At 46.2% G+C, this 18245-nt stretch overlaps 1 protein-coding gene across 2 annotated transcripts in view; it reads right to left on the bottom strand.

The window, feature by feature from the left end:
• LOC140191025 (transitional endoplasmic reticulum ATPase-like) overlaps positions 1–18245 on the bottom strand; it is an 84605-nt gene that overhangs the window by 18267 nt on the left and 48093 nt on the right. For both annotated transcript variants that reach the window (XM_072248065.1, XM_072248066.1), the window contains exons 5-9: positions 15819–15949; positions 11685–11816; positions 8600–8702; positions 6594–6727; positions 1956–2091 (exon numbers count right to left, since the gene is read on the bottom strand). In XM_072248065.1, the coding sequence (XP_072104166.1) occupies positions 1956–2091; positions 6594–6727; positions 8600–8702; positions 11685–11816; positions 15819–15949 (636 nt within the window). The remainder of the gene's footprint in view (positions 1–1955; positions 2092–6593; positions 6728–8599; positions 8703–11684; positions 11817–15818; positions 15950–18245) is intronic.

Below are 18245 nucleotides of genomic sequence, written 5' to 3'. Positions count from 1 at the left end.
CCACATAGACTCACAGAGCAGTGAAACAGGCCCTCCAACCTAACTAATCCATGTCAGTCAGATTCCCATCTAACGACAGAGGAGCTACATTCTGGGCAGTTCAGAAACTCTTAGATACAGTACTAGGCTAAAGTCTTAGGGTGGGAGTTGAAGACTTTACACAGCACTGTTAAGTATATGGATGATAGGACAAATGGACGGCTATGTAGGAGGGAAGGGTTAGATTGATCCCTGAATTGGAATCATGTTTAATATCACCCACGTCATGAAATTAGTTGCTATGCGGCAGCAGCTTTTAGGTTAAAAGGTCCGCTCAACATCTTGTGCTGAAGAGCCTGTACTGTGCTGTGTGTTCTATGTTATACAGTCCATAACTGCATTTGGTAACTATCACCCTGTCTGAACCTTTCCCATCCACAAATTATGAACAGTGAAGATGGGGTAGACTGTAGGACACTTTACCCTGAAAAAGAGGAATCTAAAACTAGAGGGCACAAGTTTGGTGAGAGGGTTACAGAAGATCTGGGGTGAGGGGTGGTGTTGGGATCTGGAGTACACTGCCTGAGACTCCCACACTTTGAAGAAGTATCTAACGAAGCACTTAATCACCAAGGAACAGTAGGGTGAGGTACGTAGAGGTGTCAGAGGCTGGAAAATGGAGTGAAACAGATGGTGGAAGAACTCAATGGGTCAGGCAGCATCTGTGGAGGGAAACAGACAGCCAACATGTCAGATTGAGACTCTTCATCTGGACTGTGCTTTGTGCAGGGAAATGGGATTAGCATGGATGGGTAAAATCAAGCGGAAATACCCAGCAGGTCAGGGTGCATCTGTGCAGAGAGGAACAGACATGTCAGAGTGAAGATGCTTCGTCAAAACTGGGAATGAATATCTCCTGTATTTTCTATTTATATTTTAGATTTCTAGCATCTACACAGTTTCCTTCTGACTTAGTATAAACGGGGTGCGATTGGTGTCTGGTGGCGGGGGGTTAGCACCTCTGGTGAAGGGGCTTGTCGTGTCCATTCTGGGGGCCACTCACTCACCATTGACAGGAGACCCAGCTCTCACCTCTGGCTCCAAGAAGCTGCTTGCCCGTGACAGCAGCCACACCCCGGAACACCACTTAACAGGTGAGGTAAACCGGATAGCCTCATACCCCAGTGAAACAGGGACATACCTGTGCCAGCATGCAAAGTCATCTCCGGCGCACTGGGTGGGCGAGATCAACAGCCAGGAAGACAGCTCTGCAAAGCTTTGTGCAGAGCGAAGGACATCGAAGCCGAGGCATCAAAGAAGTCATGCTCATCCCCTGCAATCAAGGAAGACCCCAATCGCGATGACCATAGGGCCTGGATTTCCGGGGTTGAGAGAGTGGAACTGCCCCAGAGCGACGGCTTTTCCACCTTAACAACTCTCCCACACGGCTCTCCTGCCAGCTTTCGACACAACGGACAACTAACAGCATAAGTGGGTATTTGATGGTCAGTGTGGAACGTGGGCCAAAGGCTTTTCTTTGTATTGTATGACTATGTGAGGGGAGAATCACATTGAAACCTACCAAATACGGAAAGATCTGAATAGAGTGCATGTGGAGAGAATGTTTCCACTGGTAGGGGTGTCTAGTATCTGAGGGCACAGCCTCAGAATTAAACTAGGATGAAGAGAAATTTCTTCAGTCAGGCCGTGGTGAATCTGTACAACCTTTTGCCACAGAGGCCAGTGGAGGCCACGTCTTTGGATGCAGTTAAGGCAAAGATTGATAGGTCCTTGGTTGGTAATGAGGTTAAGAGTTATGGGGAGAAGGCAGGAGAATGGCATTTAGAACAGCCATGATTGAATGGCAGAGCACACTAAATGGGCAAAAATGGGCTAATTCTGCTGCTGTATCTAATGGTCTAGAAACGGCGACAGTGGCCTGCCACGGGGCAGACTGGAGCTGACCTGAAACCCACCGAATCTCCGGAGTGCCGGGTCAATGCTGTTCGGCCGGTTGGTGGCAGCTATGACGATGACGTGAGTTCGCTGCTTCAGTCCGTCCATCAGTGTCAGGAGCTGGGAGACAATCCGACGTTCCACCTCCCCGTGGGTCTGCACAGTGGGGGGAGTGAGGGAGAGAGAGAGGGGGAGAGACCATGAGGAAGTGGGAGAGAGAACGAAAAACATGAGGGAGGGAGAAAGAACATGAGAGAGGGAGAGAGAGAAAGAGAATATGAGAAAGAGAGAAAGAGAGAACGAGAGAGTGGGAGAGAGAAAGAGAGAATATGAGAGAGTGGGAGTGACTGTGAGAGAGAATAAGAAGGAGTGTGAAAAAGAAAGTATGAGAGAGAGAATGAGAGACATAGAGATAGATAAATAGATATTAGGAAGAGTATTCAGTGCTTCTGAGTGTATCCCTGGAGCTGGCCCCTGCTGTATCTGGCAATCCCAAATGGAACAGTGGGAATTGTCATTTCTGGATAAATAAATTCAGGATTCATTGTGTAAACCCTGGATGTCGATCACTCCGCTCCTTTGGTGGGCTGTGCATAGAATCCAATGGGTTTTTCAACTTGCAGAGTAGGGGCTCCCGCCCCATAGATCCCAAGTTTTTTTTAGAACAACTGAGCAAAGTTCCTTTAGCTCCCATTTTCTTTTCTCTTCTCCCCTTATCGGTGTCCAACCACCAGACACTGCCTCCCAACTCCACACCTCCCTCAACCCACCCGGCGCTATCTGCCTGTCACCCACTTCCTCAGCTGCTTGCACCCCATCCGCTGGCAGTCCCTGCCCCTCCTCTTGATACCGTCCATCTGCCCTCCACACTCTCAGTCTGGCCCCAAACCTCAGTCATCCCTCTGCCTCCACAGATGATGCTCATCCCACATTTGTTTTTTGTTCCAGATTCCAGCATCTGCAGACTCGTGTGACTCCGAATGGGAAAAGGTAATTGAATTAGTCATACACTGCTTTTAAATTAATTTACATAATTATAATGTTTTTAAAATTTTTTCTAAGTACATTAACTTTGCTTGTCTATATTTTAATATATTTGGGGAATATTTGAGGAATTTTTAAATATCTCTGAATATCAAATCTCCAGTGCTTCCAACAGTGCTGTCTGGAAGATCTGGTCAGGCTGTTTCTGGGGATACGGGATCAGGAAGGTCACCCTGAGCACTCGCCGCTGAGGGGTGCGTGTTGAACCCCGCCCGAGTCAGCCCAGACAATGAGACATCGGACCAGAAACAGGAACAGATCGTTTGGCTCTTCAAACTGTCCACCATTCAATATAATCCTAATTTACTTTCATCTCAAATCCACATTCCTATTCTTTCGGGCATAAATTACGTAGAATTACAGCACACAACACGACATTCATTCTAAGCGTTACTTGCTAGCGTTAGTGCTCCACATGGAGCAACCATCCCCTATGTTGTATCTAACCCTATCATCACTCCTTCCTCATGCCTTTCCTTCACCCAATTTCCATCAAACACACTCCTGCTTTTCAGAAAACAGCAGGCAAACAGGCCCATAATGGTGAGCTGAACTAATTAAACCAGTCATTGAATATCTAAAGCAACACAGGCGAAATGCTGAAGGAACTCAGCAGGCCAGGCAGCATCTATGGGGAAGATGAACATAGAATTCACCAACTTCCGGTAATTCCCTCCCCCTCCCTTCCTCTATCCCCATTTCACTCTGCCCCCTCCCCCAGCTGCCTATCACCTCCCTCATGGTTCTACCTCCTTCTACTACCTATTGTGTTTTCCCCTATTCCTTCTTCACCTTTCCTGCCTGTCCCCTCCCTGCCTCCCTTCCCCCACCTCTTTATCTTTCCCCTTACTGGTTTTTCACCTGGAACCTACCAGCCTTCTCCTTCCCACCATACCCCCACCTTCTTTATAGGGTCTCTGCCCCTTCCCTCTTCAGTCCTGACGAAGGGTTCTGGCCCCAAACATCGACCGATCGTTTCCACGGATGCTGCCCGCCCTGCTGAGTTCCTCCAGCGTGTTGTGAGTGTTGCTTTGACCCCAGCATCTGCAGATTATTTTGTGTTATCTACGAGGAAGAGTACAGTTGACATTTCAGACTGAGACCCTTCATCAGGACTGGAGAAAAAAAGATGGGGAGTCAGAGTTAGAAAGTGGTGTGGAGTGGTGGGGATGAGGGGAGGAAGAAACATGAGGTGATAGGTGAAACCAGGAAGGGGAAGAGATGAAACAAAGAGCTGGGAAGTTGATTGGTGAAGGCAGTACAGGGCTGGAGAAGGGGAAATTTGACAGGAGAGGACAGAAGGTCATGCAAGAAAGAAAAGGCGGAGGAGAACCAGAGGGAGATATTGGGCAGGTAAGGAGATGAGAGAGAGAAATGGGAATGGGGAATGTTAATGTGGGGGGGGGGGGAGAGAAGGGCATTACCAGAAATTCAAGAAATCAATGTTTGTGGCATCAGGTTGAAGGTTACCTATACAGAATATAAGCTGGTGTTCCTCCAGCCTAAGTGTGGCCTCATCACGGCAGTGGAGGAGGCCATGGATGGACATTCGGAATGGGAATGGGAAGTGGAAATAAAATGGGTGGCCACTGGGAGATCCCACTTTTTCAGGCAGACGGATTTCAGATGATTGGAAAAGCGGTCTCTCAGTTGATGTTGGGTCTCACAAGAGGCCACACAGGGAGCACCGAACAAAGTATATGACCCCAAACAGACTCACAGGTGAAGTGTCAGCTCACATGGAAGGCCTGTTTGGGACCCTGAATGGTAGTGAGGAAGGAGTTGTAGGGGCAGATACAGCACTTGTTCTGCTTGCAAGGATAAATGTCAGGAGGGACATCAGTGGGGAGGAACAGATGGACAAGGGAGTTGCATAGGGAGCGATCCCTGAGGAAAACTGGAAGTGCGGGGCAGGGAGGGAAAGATGTGCTTGGCGGCGGGATCCCATTGCAGATGGCGGAAGTTACAGAGAATTATGTGCTGAACACAGAACCTGGTGGTGTGGTAGGTGAGGACAAGTGGAACCCTATCCCTGGTGGGGTGGTGGGAAGATGGGGTGAGGGTAGATGTGCTCCAAACAAAGAGATGCAGTTGAGGGCAGTGGTTGATGGTAGAGGAAGGGAAGCACTTTTCTTTGAAGAAGGAGGACATCTCCTTCCTTTTGGAATTAATAGCCTTATCCTGAGAGCAGATGCGGTGGAGACGGAGGAATTGAGAGAATGGCATTTTCCAGCATTTTGTGAGTGTTGCTGAAATGTCGACTTTCTGTATTGATCACTGGCTTTTCTCACAAGTGTAAATATCTTCTCGGTGTCTCCCCTAAACAACTCCTTTCTTAACTTTAAAGTCCTCATCAGGCACGTTCAGTGTTTGCTTTTCTTAACAGAGCCATCAGCCACTGTTACCATCAGGAAGAGGTACACACTCAATGATCCGGGATCCAGGCTTGAAGGCACACACTCAATGATCCAGGAACACCTTCTTCCCCTCTGCCACCCGATTTCTGAATGGACATTGAACCCATAAACACTACCTCACTATTTTTTTATTTTCTCTATTATTATGTACTGCATTGTACTGCTGCTGCAAAGACAACAAATTTGTCAACATGTACCAGTGATATTAAACCTGTTTCTGGTTCTGGTTCTGAAAGCTACACCCTTCTCCTGTTTAATCTCACCTCACTGCTTCTTAGAACCTTGTATTGAAGCAAGGTATCCAGAGGCCTTAATCAAACTGTAAATACGTTCCCAAAAAAATATGACCTTTATCACTTAAAATGCGGAAAACAGTCCATTTAGCAAGCAAAAAAATGCAGATACTGTATATCTGAAATAAAATCGTACAGTACTGGAAACACTCAGCAGGTCAGCCTGCATCTGTGGAAGGAGTAGCAGGGCATCCGTTCTCAGTTAGGGATTGGCCTCGCCCGTCAGGGCGGGACTGGCCTCTCCCGTCAGGGCGGGGCTGCCCTCCACTGTTCGATCGATGGAAGGACAAGCTGGACTGATCGCATGTGTTTGCCCGCGGACTGCCGGGACCTGCACCATCGATTTCAGGGACATGTGAATCAGGGACTTGGGGCTATATACAGTTTTGAGTGTCAGAGTGTCTACTGCTCAGTGTCAAAAAAGCTAAATTAAATCCACTGTAATTCAATGTTGTAAAACAATAAAACGTGAAAACTTCTGGGGGGCGGGGTGGATAATTTTTATAGGCACTGTATATTTTTTGGTGTAATTGTATGTGAGCTTTCTTGAATGTGCTGTGTTGCTCACTGTAAGTTTTGTATCTTGGCCCAAGAGGAATGCTGTTTCATTCGGCTATATTCATGTGTGGTTGAACAGTAATTAAACTTGAATTTGATTTCGATTTTGATTTGAACATTATGGCTTTATCTGATGAAGTGACTTACACCTGAAGTGTTAACGTCTCTCCTTCCACAGATGCTGCCTGACCTGCAATGTCTTTCCAGTATTTACTGTTCAGTGTGCAACCACTCCAGGTCTACCCACAACTTGGTCACGCTCTCCCTATGGTCACACTCCCTCGGTCACACTCTCCCTATGCTCCCGGCACTGAGAAGAGAGTGGGTTTGTGACAGGCAACAGCACCTTCTCTCTCTTTGGAGCAATAGCGTCCAGTTCATCGATGAAGATGATAGCCGGTGCATTCTTCTCAGCTTCCTCAAAGGCCTTCCTCAGGTTACTCTCGGACTCCCCAGCCAGTTTGCTCATGATCTCTGGACCTGCGCAAGAAATTCCACAAAGTCACAGTAACATCAAGGCATAGAGTCGGCCAGTTTCACCTTGAATTTGTTCAACAGAACTCTACAGCACAGACAGTGCCACGATGTTGTGCTGTCCCTTTAACTTACTCTAAGATTAATCTAACTCTTCCCTCCACATAACCTTCGATTTTTCTTTCATCCATGTGCCTATCTGGTAGCACATTGTATGAAACCACTACTCTCTGTGTAAAAGAAAATATTATCTCTGACATGCCCCTGTACTTACCTCCAACTACTTTAAAATTATGCCCTCTCATATTAGCCATTTCCACCCCAGGAAAAAGGCTTTGCTGTCCATTCTGTCTGTGCCTCTTATCATCTTTCATGCCTCTATCAAGTCACTTTTCATCCTATTTTCACTCCAAAGAGAAAAGCCCAAGCTATCCGCATAAGGTACGCTCTCCAATCCAGGCAGCATCCTGGTAAACCACCTCTTCACCCTATCTAAAGCTTCTATGTCCTTTCTAGAATGAGGCAGCCAAAACCAGAATACAGTGCTCCAAGTGTGGTCTAACCAGAGTTTTCCATTCCCTTGAACGCAATGCCCCGACTCATGAAGTTTCACTGGATGTGACCCCACTCCTAACCAAGTTACGTCCTTGACTGACTGACATGATTTGTTAGATTGTTTCAGGAGTGCCAGACCTTACCCCTCCTTACAACACCAACAGCAACTCAGTAAAGTGACTGCTGGATTACCAGCAGGTACAGTTCTGTTCTGCCAAGGTGGCTGTGATTATCAGTTACTGTACGAATTGAGGTCATTTTTCACAATCCAGCAGGCAGCACAGCAGCCCGTCAGAATGTGCCACTGTCTCCCAGCTCAGGGGTGGGCTGGTTCGAGCCTGACCTTGGGCACTGCGTGGATTTTACACATTTTCACTGTGACTGCATGATTTCCCCCCAGTTGCTGCGGTTTCCTACTACATCCCAAAGGTTTGTAGGTTAATTGACCACTCGGTGTGTGGTAGAAATTGGGGAAAGCCATAAATGCTATTAATGGAGGATTAGTGTAAAAATGGATGGTTGATGGCTAGCACAGACTGAGCGATCTGTTTCTGAGCTGTCTCTCTTCCTGACTCTGCACAGTGAGGGACAAATATTGAGCTGGAAACTGGGGAAAACTCACAGCACTGTGGGATCCTGTTAAGAAGAAAACACAGGCTCACGTTGGCACATCGGCTGAGAGCTGACTTCTCCAATAGGACATCAAAAACATGCACTGTCACCCTGGGATAGACGTTTAAGCTCCTGGAGCGTGATTCCAAACAAAGTGAGAAAGTTGCTCACTGAGCTACCTTTGTGAAATCATGGTTAGGTAATTGGCCAACTACGCAGAGGCTCAGATTGTTAAGAGTCGCAAGTTCAAATCCCATCACAGCGGCTGGCAGATCTAAGTTTGAATAATTAAATAAATATGGAATTAATTAAATGGAATTGTTAATTTATTTAAGTCAATGGAATCACTGGGTATCTCGTAAAAGTCACCTGATTTGCTAAAGTAGTTTCGAGATGTAAACCCACCATCTTAATTGTCTGAGCTTTAAGTTATTCCAGACACACAACAACATTTTGACATTTCAATGCCCTCTGACACATCCCAGAAAGATTACGGGCTGTTTGCAAGGAGCAATAAATGTTGGCTCCCATATCAAGAAAATAAATGCCCTTAAAGAAAAGCCTACAGATATGACCTGTGGACCAGATCTCCTGGAAGACAGGTCATCCAGGAATCCAACTATGGAACCAATATGGAGACCAATACAGGAATCCGTGTAGGAGGGTTCAATGTCAAAGTGGATGGCTTCTCCAAGCAGATTTATGTCTCACCATTGATGAGGAAGAAGAAAGCTCCAGTTTCATTGGCTACAGCTCGAGCGACAAGTGTCTTCCCGGTTCCTGGAGGGCCATAGAGCAGGATTCCCCTTGGTGGCTGTGAACAGATTGGAGCAATGCATTGAGAGGTTATGGGGGTGCATTGACATTGGTTCACATGACTCTCTGTCTCCCAGATATACAAAGGCGACAGAACACCCCCATTGGTATTTACATCTATCCACCCTCCATCCACTCCTCCAACCCACTACCAGTACCACAGTCATACAAGCAAGGCCACAGGAAACCATTCAACCCTATGTTTTCTCTGTTGTACTGGGTTTGCCTCCAGCAAAACCCCAGAGGATAGAAACCACCAGTAAGACTATAAGACATAGCAGCAGAATTAGGCCATTTGGCCCATCAGGTCTGCTCTGCATTTTGATCATGGTTGATTTATTTTCCTTTATTTTCTTCTCAACCCCATTGTCCTGCCTTCTCCACTTAACCTTTGTCACCCTTCCTGATCAAGAAGCTATCAATCTCCACTTTGAATATATCCAATGACTTGGCTTCCATAGCCGTCTGTAGTAATGAATTCTATAGATCCAGCAGCTAAAGAAATTCCTCCTCAATTCTATTCCAAAGTAGCGTTCTTCTATTCTGAAGCTGTGCCTAGAAGTCCTAGACACTCCCACTATAGGAAATATACTCTATATATTGTACCTACACTATGCAGGCCTTTCAATATTCAACAGACTTCAACGAGATTCCTCACATACTTTCAAACTCCAGTGAGTACAGGGAACAGGTTTGGAGACAACAAACACTCCTCATACGATAACCCTTTCACTCCCAGGATCATTCCTGGCAACATAAAGACTACAGGACCTGAACTGGTGCCAGACTACATCCAGGATATGAGGACAATCATCACCCAGGGGTTCCCTCACAGCCTTGGACTGGAGTGGGAAGAATTTCACATGAACATTAAATTCAGGTTGCTTGAAGTGTTGACAATGTGGTTCTTGCTCCTTGTTGTCAGTTTGCCCGCTCAATTTCCTTCCCAATTTCTGAATTCCATCTTTCTCTGAATTTCACTCTGTGCCTTAACTCTACCTCTCTCCTCTTTCTTTACAGTTCCTCCCTATGAGTGGACTTCTCCCCGTTCTCTGGAATTGCTTTCTGTGCTCTCACTTATCCTGGCTTTGGTGACTATGAGAATTCGGTGAGTTGGCAAAGTGACAACTTTGAGTTGTTAGTGAGTTGTCTGGTCCCCATCTCACTCTGAATGTGACCTTCCTCACAGTGACAATCCCAGACCTCCTGCTTGAAATACTTTGTTCCACTCTGTCACTGGGCTGCTCTGTTCCCTCAAGGTCCCACAGACAATAGCCTGGGCAAAGTCAGCCACTGGGTAAGGGACTTGAAGATTTATGCTGCGGCTTATTTCTATCCCAATGCCCAAGTCTGTTACATTAATCTACCTTGTCTGATTTAACTTCCCCCTCAACTGCATTCCCCTGCCTTCTCCTCATAACCTTTGACACCCTTATTAATTGATTGTGGGTTATATCTGTCCTTTGGGATGCCAAAGTTGAGTTTATAGTCACTTACACAAGTACAGTACACACAGGTGAAGAGGAAACTACTTGCTGCAGCATCGCAGGCATATAGCAACACACGACACACACACAAACTGCTGGTGGACCTCAGCAGGTCAGGCTGCATCTACGGAGAGGAATAAAGAGTTGATGTTTCAGGCCAAGATTCTACATGGAAGGATGAAAAGTTTTAGCCTGAAACATCGACTCTATTTCTCTCCAACAGTGTTGCCTGACCTGCAGAGTTCCTCCAGCATTTTGTGTGCATTATTCTGTATTTCCAATGTTTGTTTAGCATCATATAATCGGCATTCACAGGGACAAACAAATTATATACCTGTACTATCTTTACAAAAAAGGACACAATTAGGACAAAAACAGCCGATTTTAGTGCAAAATTTAGTGATCCAATGGGCACTGTGTTTCTATAATCAGGTAATAATTAAGGTTGTGCCATTTGGTTCAAGAATGGCAGTAATTCTTCAGTCTGGCAATGTGGTACTGTGGAGAGCATGCTAACTAGTTGCATCACTGTCTGGTATGAGGGGTGGGGGGAGATGTGGTGGCTGTTGGACAGGTTCGAAGTAAGCTAAACTCATTTAGTTCCATCGTGGGCACCTGCCTCCGCAGTATCCAGGACATCATCAAGGAATGATGTCTCAAAAGGTGGTGGTCATCATGAAGGACCCCCATCACCTAGGTCAAGCCCTGTTCTCATTGCTACCATCAGGAAGGAGGTACAGAGGCCTGAATGCAGACACTCAATGCAATGATCAGGAATCCCTTGCCATCATCACTAAAGGAGCCAGAAACTAGAGGCTATATGCTTAAGTTGAATGGGGGGATATTTAAAAAGGATCTGAAGGGCAACTTCTTCACTTGGAGGGTGGTCTGTATATGGATCAGGCTTGGACAGGTACACAGATAGGGAAGGGTCAGGGAGACACGGGCAAATGGGACCAGGTGACATTGGAATTTTAGACAAAGGGACTATTTCTCCTTCCATTGAACAAATTTCCTTCCCCACCCCCCCCCCCAACTTCCTCTATTCCCCACTCTGACCTATTACTTCTTCTCACTCCCCAGGTCCCCTCCTCCTTCACTGTTTCCTCTCGTCCAAGCTCCTCGCCTATCAGAATCTTTCTTCTCCAGCCCCTGACCTGGCTTCAACTATCACTTTCCAGCTAGCCTTTCCTCCGCACCCCCCCCCGCATCTTTTTATTCTGTCATCTTCCCCCTTCCTTCTCAATCGCGAAGGGTCACAGCCCGAAACGGCAACTGTTTACTCATGTGCTGCCTGATCTGCTGAGCTTTGCCTGTATTTTGTGTGTGTTGCTTTGGCCTGTTTCCATGCCGTGTTCAAAGAGTGCATCAGACACAGGCAACATTCCCTCTCAGAAAGAGGGTTTAGTTAACGAGTACAGCTCCTAAACACGATTTTATAGGTGTTAAGCCTGGTGGGATGAACTCTAGCACCCCACACTTGCGGCACCTACCTTGACCCCGATAGCTTTGAAGAGGGCTGGATGTCGAAGGGGCAGTTCGACCATCTCCTTGATCTGAGCCAGCTGTTTGCGGCACCCGCCTATGTCATCGTACCCAACGTCATTCAGGTTCTCCTCCTCATCCTGTTGGTGAGACACAGCATCACCACCCGGCGTAAAACCAAGGTGACAGCCACCTCAGGACATCCCAGGCACCTCGCAACCTATGCAGCCGTGTTTTTTCAAATGTAACCTGTTGGGTTGGAGATACGTCTCTACCGAAGGTTGAATCAGGGGCTCCTCCCCCTGCTAGCCCGCAGGTCACCCTTGGGCAAGACGTTGCACCCGCTTGGCTCCCCAGATCAGGTTCACGTGAAGCCACTGGTGCAAGTGGTGGATGGTCGTTTGAGCAGCCAGTGCATATTGCAAGTCCTGGTTATACAACCACTAACGCCAGGCAGACAATTCTGAAGAGTATTAATAATGGTTGGGGGTCACCTGTCTTGTAAAAACACTGCCTAGAAGGCGGCAATGGCAAACTACTTCTGTAGAAGAATAACCATGATTGCCCTCATCATACGACACAACACAGAACAAATGAACAATTCTGTTGAGAATTCAAGTGCTAGAGAATTATGTGACTAGACCAGGGATTGATTTAAATGAGGTGCCTTTGGTTTTTAATGTAAATTGCAGGCATTAATCAGAATCAGGTTTTATTATCACTGGAGTGTGTCGTCAAATTTGTTAACTTAGCAGCAGCAGTACGATGCAGTACATGATAATATAGGAGAAAAAATAAGTAAATCAGTTACAGTAAGTACAAACATTTGTATATACATGTATATAGTTTTGCACTATTTTAAATTTAACTACTTGTTAAATTTAACATGTAGTTAAATTAAAAATAGTGCAAAAACAGGAATAGAAGTGACATAGTGTTCATGGGTTCAACATCCATTTGGGAATCAGATGGCAGAGGGGAAGAAGCTGTTCCTGAATCGCTGAGTGTGTGCCTTCAGGCTTCTGTATCTCCTTCCTGATGGTAACAGTGGGAAAAGGGCATGCCCTGGGTGATGGGGATTCTTAATAATGGTCGTTGCCTTTCTGAAACACCGCTTCCTTGAAAATGTCTTGGATACTATGGAGGCAAGTACACAAGATGGAGATAACTCACTTTACAACTCTCTGTAACTTCTTCTGATCCCGTGCGGCAGCAACCCCGCCCCCCCAAACCGGATGGTGATGCAGCCTGTCAAAATGCTCTCCCTGGTACATCAGTAGGAGTTTTTGAGTGTCTTAGGTGTCAAATCAAATGTCCTCAAACACTTAATAAAATATAGCCACTGTCTTGCCTCAATATGTTGGGATCAGGTTAGATCATCTGAGATCTTGACCCCCAGGAACTTGAAATTGCTCACTCTCTCCAATTCCGATCCCTCTATAAGGATTGGTTTGTGATCCCTTGTCCTAACCTTTTTGAAGTCCACAATTAGCTCTTTGGTCTTACTGACCTTGAATGCAAGATTGTCGCTGCGACACCACTCAACCAGCTGGTATATCTCATTCCTGTACACCCTCTCATCTCTATCTGAGATTCTGCCAACAATGGTTGTATTTCAGAAAATATACAGTTGGCATCTGAGGTGTGCCTAGCCGCACACACAGAGAGTAGAGCAGTGGGCTAAGCACACCCCCCCCCCCGAGGTGCGCCAGCGTTGATCGTCAATGAGGAGCAGTTATTAATACCAATCCACACAGATTGTGGTCTTCCGGTTAGGAGTCGAGCATCCAATTGCAGAGGTACAGAGACTCAGGTTCTGTAGCTTATCAGTCAGGACTGTAGGAATGATGAGCTATAGTCAACAAACAGCATCCTGACATAGGTGTTTGCATTGTCCAGGTGGTCTAAGGCCGTGTGAAGAGCCATTGAGATGGTGTCTGCTGTAAACCTATTGCGGTGATAGGCAAATTGCAGTGGGTCCAGGTCCTTGCTGAGGCAGGTGTTGTTTCTAGCCATGACCAATATCTCAAAGCATTTCATCACCGTAGATGTCAGTGCCACTGGACGACTGTCATTAAGGCAGCTCACACTGGCAACCTCCAATCGTAGCAGTGAGAGGTTAAAAATGTCCTTGAATACTCCCGCCAGTTGAGTGGCACAAGTTTTGAGAGCCTTACCAGGTACTCCATCGGGACCTGCCACCTTATGAAGGTTCACTTTCCTGAAAGACAACCTGACGGTGGCCTCCAGACAGAGATCACAGGGCCACCGGGTGCAACAGGCATCTTCACAGCTGTACTTATATGCTCCCTTTCAAAGCGGGCATAAACCGCGTTGAGATCGTCTGGTAGTGAAGCATCGCTGCCATTTGTGCTATTAAGTTTAGTTTTGCAGGATGTAATGTCCTGCAAACCCTGCCAGAGTTGACGTGCATCCAATGTCGCCTCCAACCTCACTCAGAATTGTTTCTTCACTCTTGAAATAGCCCTCCGCATGTCATACCTGGTTTTCTGGTACAGGCCTGGGTCGCCAGACGTTAATGCCACAGATCAAGCCCTCAGTAGATGATGAACCTCCTGGTCCATCCATGGCTTGTGATTGAAGTAAGCTGCAGAGAGTTGTAAACTTAGTCAGCTCCATCATGAGCACTAGCCTCAGTGAATCCAGGACAGTTTCAGGGAGCAATGCTTCAAAAAGATGGCATCCATCATTAAAGACCCCCATCACGCAGGTCATGCCTTGTTCTCATTGTTACCATCAGGGAAGAGGTACAGAAGCCTGAAGGCACACACTCAATGATCCAGGAACAGCTTCTCAGCTTCTTCCCCCCTGATATCTGATTTCTGAATGGATATTGAACCCATGAACACCACCTCACTACTTTTTATTTTTATTTTTGCCCTACTTATTTAATTTAACTATTATATATATATATATACACACACACTCAATGTAACTCATGGATTTTTTGATGATTATGTATTGCATCATACTGCTGCTGCAAGGTTAACAAATTTTACGACATATTAAACCTGATATAAAACTGATTCTGACTTTGATTCATTGACTGTGGTGGTACGCATTCTCACCTTCTGCTTAACAGGAACGGGGAGCAGAGAAGGTGATAAGAACGAGCGGGGTCCTTGATTATGTTGGCTGCTTTGGTAAGACAGTGGAGAGCGTAGATGGAGTTAATGGAAGGGAGACTGTTATGTGGCTGAATATTCTGTAGGGAGAGAACTGAAGCATTTACAAATGCTACCTGATCATCTGGGTATTTCCAGCTTCATTCAAACCTCCTGCAATATTTTGCTTCAAGGTGCAGCCTGACCTTTAGTTCCTTTAATGAGGGGACACGCGAAATGATCAGGAATCCTTTGCCCTCATCACCTAGTGACTCGGTTCCAGAGGAGTCCGTACGTTTTCCACGTGACCGTGTGCGTTTTCTCCAGGTGCTCTGGTTTCCTCCACAGTCCGAAGACGTACTGATAGGTTAATTGGTCATTGTAAACTGTCCCATGATTAGCTTAGGGTTAAATCGGGGCTGGAAGGCCTACTCTGCGCTGTATCTCAACAAACAAATATTAGATGTCACCTCTTCCCCATCTCAACAGTCAGGCTGAACTACAAGAGTGATTGGCTCAGTTAAATCTGGCCTGCAAGAGTTGACGTCACTGAAGGAGGTGGCTGACTGGGGTTTGCAAGTGAGGAAATCAAAAAACCAATTGCATAAGGTGATGTCGAGGCCTAGGTCTTGGAGCTTATTGATTATGAAAAATTTCAATCCGCACAACACTGAATTGATCACTGAACACAACTTATGGAGTCACTTTCAAGGTCTCTACAATTCATGTGCTCAGTATTATTTAGTTATTTAATTCACTGTTTAATAATAATTATTATTATTATTTCTTTTTGTTTGTATTTGCACAATTTGTCTATTTTTGCATATTGGTTGTTTGTCAGTCTTTGTGTGAGCTTTTCATTGATTCTATTGTATTTCTTTGTTCTACTGTAAACCTGCAAGAAACTGAATCTCAGGGTCATATATGATGACATATAAGTACTTTGATAATAAATATACTTTGAACTTTGAATTTTGAGGTGTGATGCGATTGTAAAGCCAGCAGGGTTGACCTTACCTCTCGTTTGATTGGCTCGCCCTCGCAGTGCAGGATTGTGTCCGGAGCCACAATGCAATGAGGTGAAGGGTCAGTCTCCACCACCTTGAACTCCACAGCTCGCATACCTCCACGCACCAAGAAGATGTCTCCTGGAAAACACAGAAGAACACACACACACACACACGCGAGGCCGTCGTTAGTCAGCTACCCCCGACACAAACCCTGTATTGGGAAGATCAAAAGTCCAGTCCCCAAGTTAGTTTGAAAAAGGTGAATATATTATTCAACACCTCAATTTCACTCCACCAACCAACAACAATGACCGTTCCTTTAAATCAACCTGAAAGGCACCGGAAGAACTCAGCAGCTAGGCAGCACTTATGGAGGGAGATGGTTGAGACCGATCATCCATTTGGGGACAGTGTGTCTTCTTCATCCTTCAAATCATCCACGTTTCCACCTGAAGACCAAACACACTCTCTGCTTCATTGGATGAACAGGAACCGACAAATATCCCTGATGAAGTTGGAGGCCCAAAGTCTACAAGTCTGAGAATCCAGGGAAAGGACCGGAGGCCTGGAGATGGCCTGTCCGGGTGGATGGGTGAGTGAGTGGCAGGAATGGGGAAAAGCAGCTTGTTTTGCTGTGTTGCCTTGTTCAGTTTTGATGTTGCTGCCAGAACACTGTGTGCATGTGGTATTGGCACCAGAACACGTGGCAACACTTGTGGCCTGCCCCCAGCACGCCCTTGGCAGGCTCGAGCAAGGACACTAGCCGCCCTGGCATCCAGGACATCTTAAAGGAGCAATACCTCAAAAAGACAGCATCCATCAGTAAAGACTCCCATCACCCAGGACACACAAGCCTTGTTCTCATTGTTACCATCAGGAAGGAGGTACAGAAGCCTGAAGGAACACTCTCACTGATTCAGGAACAGCTTCTTCCCCAATCTCAATCCAATTTCTCAATGGACATTGAAGCCAAGAACACTACCTCACTACTTTTTTATTTCTATTTTTGCACTACATATTATATTTAACTATTGTAAGATATATACATATATATACACACACACTCTTATAGTAATACATGTTTTTTATGTATTGCATTGAACTGCTGCCGCAAAGTTAACAAATTTCACGACACATGCCGGTGATATTAAACCTGACTCTGATTCAGAATGTGTTTAGTGGCACATTAACCCACTAACTTACACGACTTTGGGACGTGGGGGGAACTGAGTAACCAGAGGAAACCCCACGTGATTACAGGGAGAACGTGCAAACTCCACAAAGACGTCACCCAAGATGTCAGGATCACAACTGGGTCGCTGGAGCTGTAAGGGTACTGCTCTACTAGTCGTGCTGTTGTGCTGTCCCAAGTCTGCAATTGCCCTCGTCAGTTAAGTTTTACTGAAGCCTCTCTGATCCAGACTGACAGTTAGCAATGTGATGTCAAATACACCATATATTTAATCAGGAGGTGTTGGTCATACCCTGACAAGCTGGTGGTTAGCCTCCTCCGTGAACGAATGTAGTCTGTGGGGTGAAGGTTATCCCAGTCCTGCTGGGTAGGGATTTAGACCTAGAGATGTTGAATGACTGTCAATATATTTCCAGGTCAGGATGATGCATAAACTAGAAGGGAACCTGCTGGTGGTATCCTGCTACTCTTGGTCACGAAGCTGGAGGGTTTGGGAGGTGCTGTCAGATTAGCCCAGGTGAGAACCTACAGAATATTCTATAAACAGCGGACATTGCAGTCACTGTGTGCCAGTGATGTAGGGGAAGTATGCTTAGGATGCTAGATAGAGTCATAGAGCACTACAACATAGAAAGAGGTCCTTCAGCCCACCTATTCCTTGCTGAACCATTACTCTGCCTAGTCCCGTTGACCTGCATCTGGACCATAGCCCTGCATCCCCCTCCTATCCATGCATCTGTCTAAATTTCTCTTAAATGTTGCAATCGAGCCCTCACCCACCACAACACAGAAATGAGTCCATGCCGACCTGACCTACCTCACCTACCTGCCCCAGGAGTATAATCCTCCAAAACCCTCCCATCCGCATACTGTACCTATCCAAATTTCTCTTCCGTGTTGAAATTGAGTCTGCATCCACCAGTCGCGCTGGCAGCTCGTTCCACACTCTCGCCACCCTCTCGGTGAAGGAGATCCCTGTTAGGTTCCCATCAGGTATTCCGCCTTTCACCTACATGAGGCACTGAACAACAGTTTGCTTTGTTCTGAATGGCGCCGACACCAGACTTTGGTTAGGCCACCACACCTCGAGTGTTGTGTGCAGTCCTGGTCACCCCGGTAAGATGGTAAATTGGTTCATTATCGTCACACATACTGAGCTACAGAGAAAAAATTCTTTGTGTTGCATATGATGGAGGCTTTAGAGAGTGTGCAGAAGAGGTTCACCAGGACACTGCTCGGACT

The sequence above is a fragment of the Mobula birostris genome, chromosome 32 (genome assembly GCF_030028105.1).
Source record: "Mobula birostris isolate sMobBir1 chromosome 32, sMobBir1.hap1, whole genome shotgun sequence".
NCBI lineage: Eukaryota > Metazoa > Chordata > Chondrichthyes > Myliobatiformes > Myliobatidae > Mobula > Mobula birostris.
This window is presented reverse-complemented; position numbering and strand designations above follow the sequence as displayed.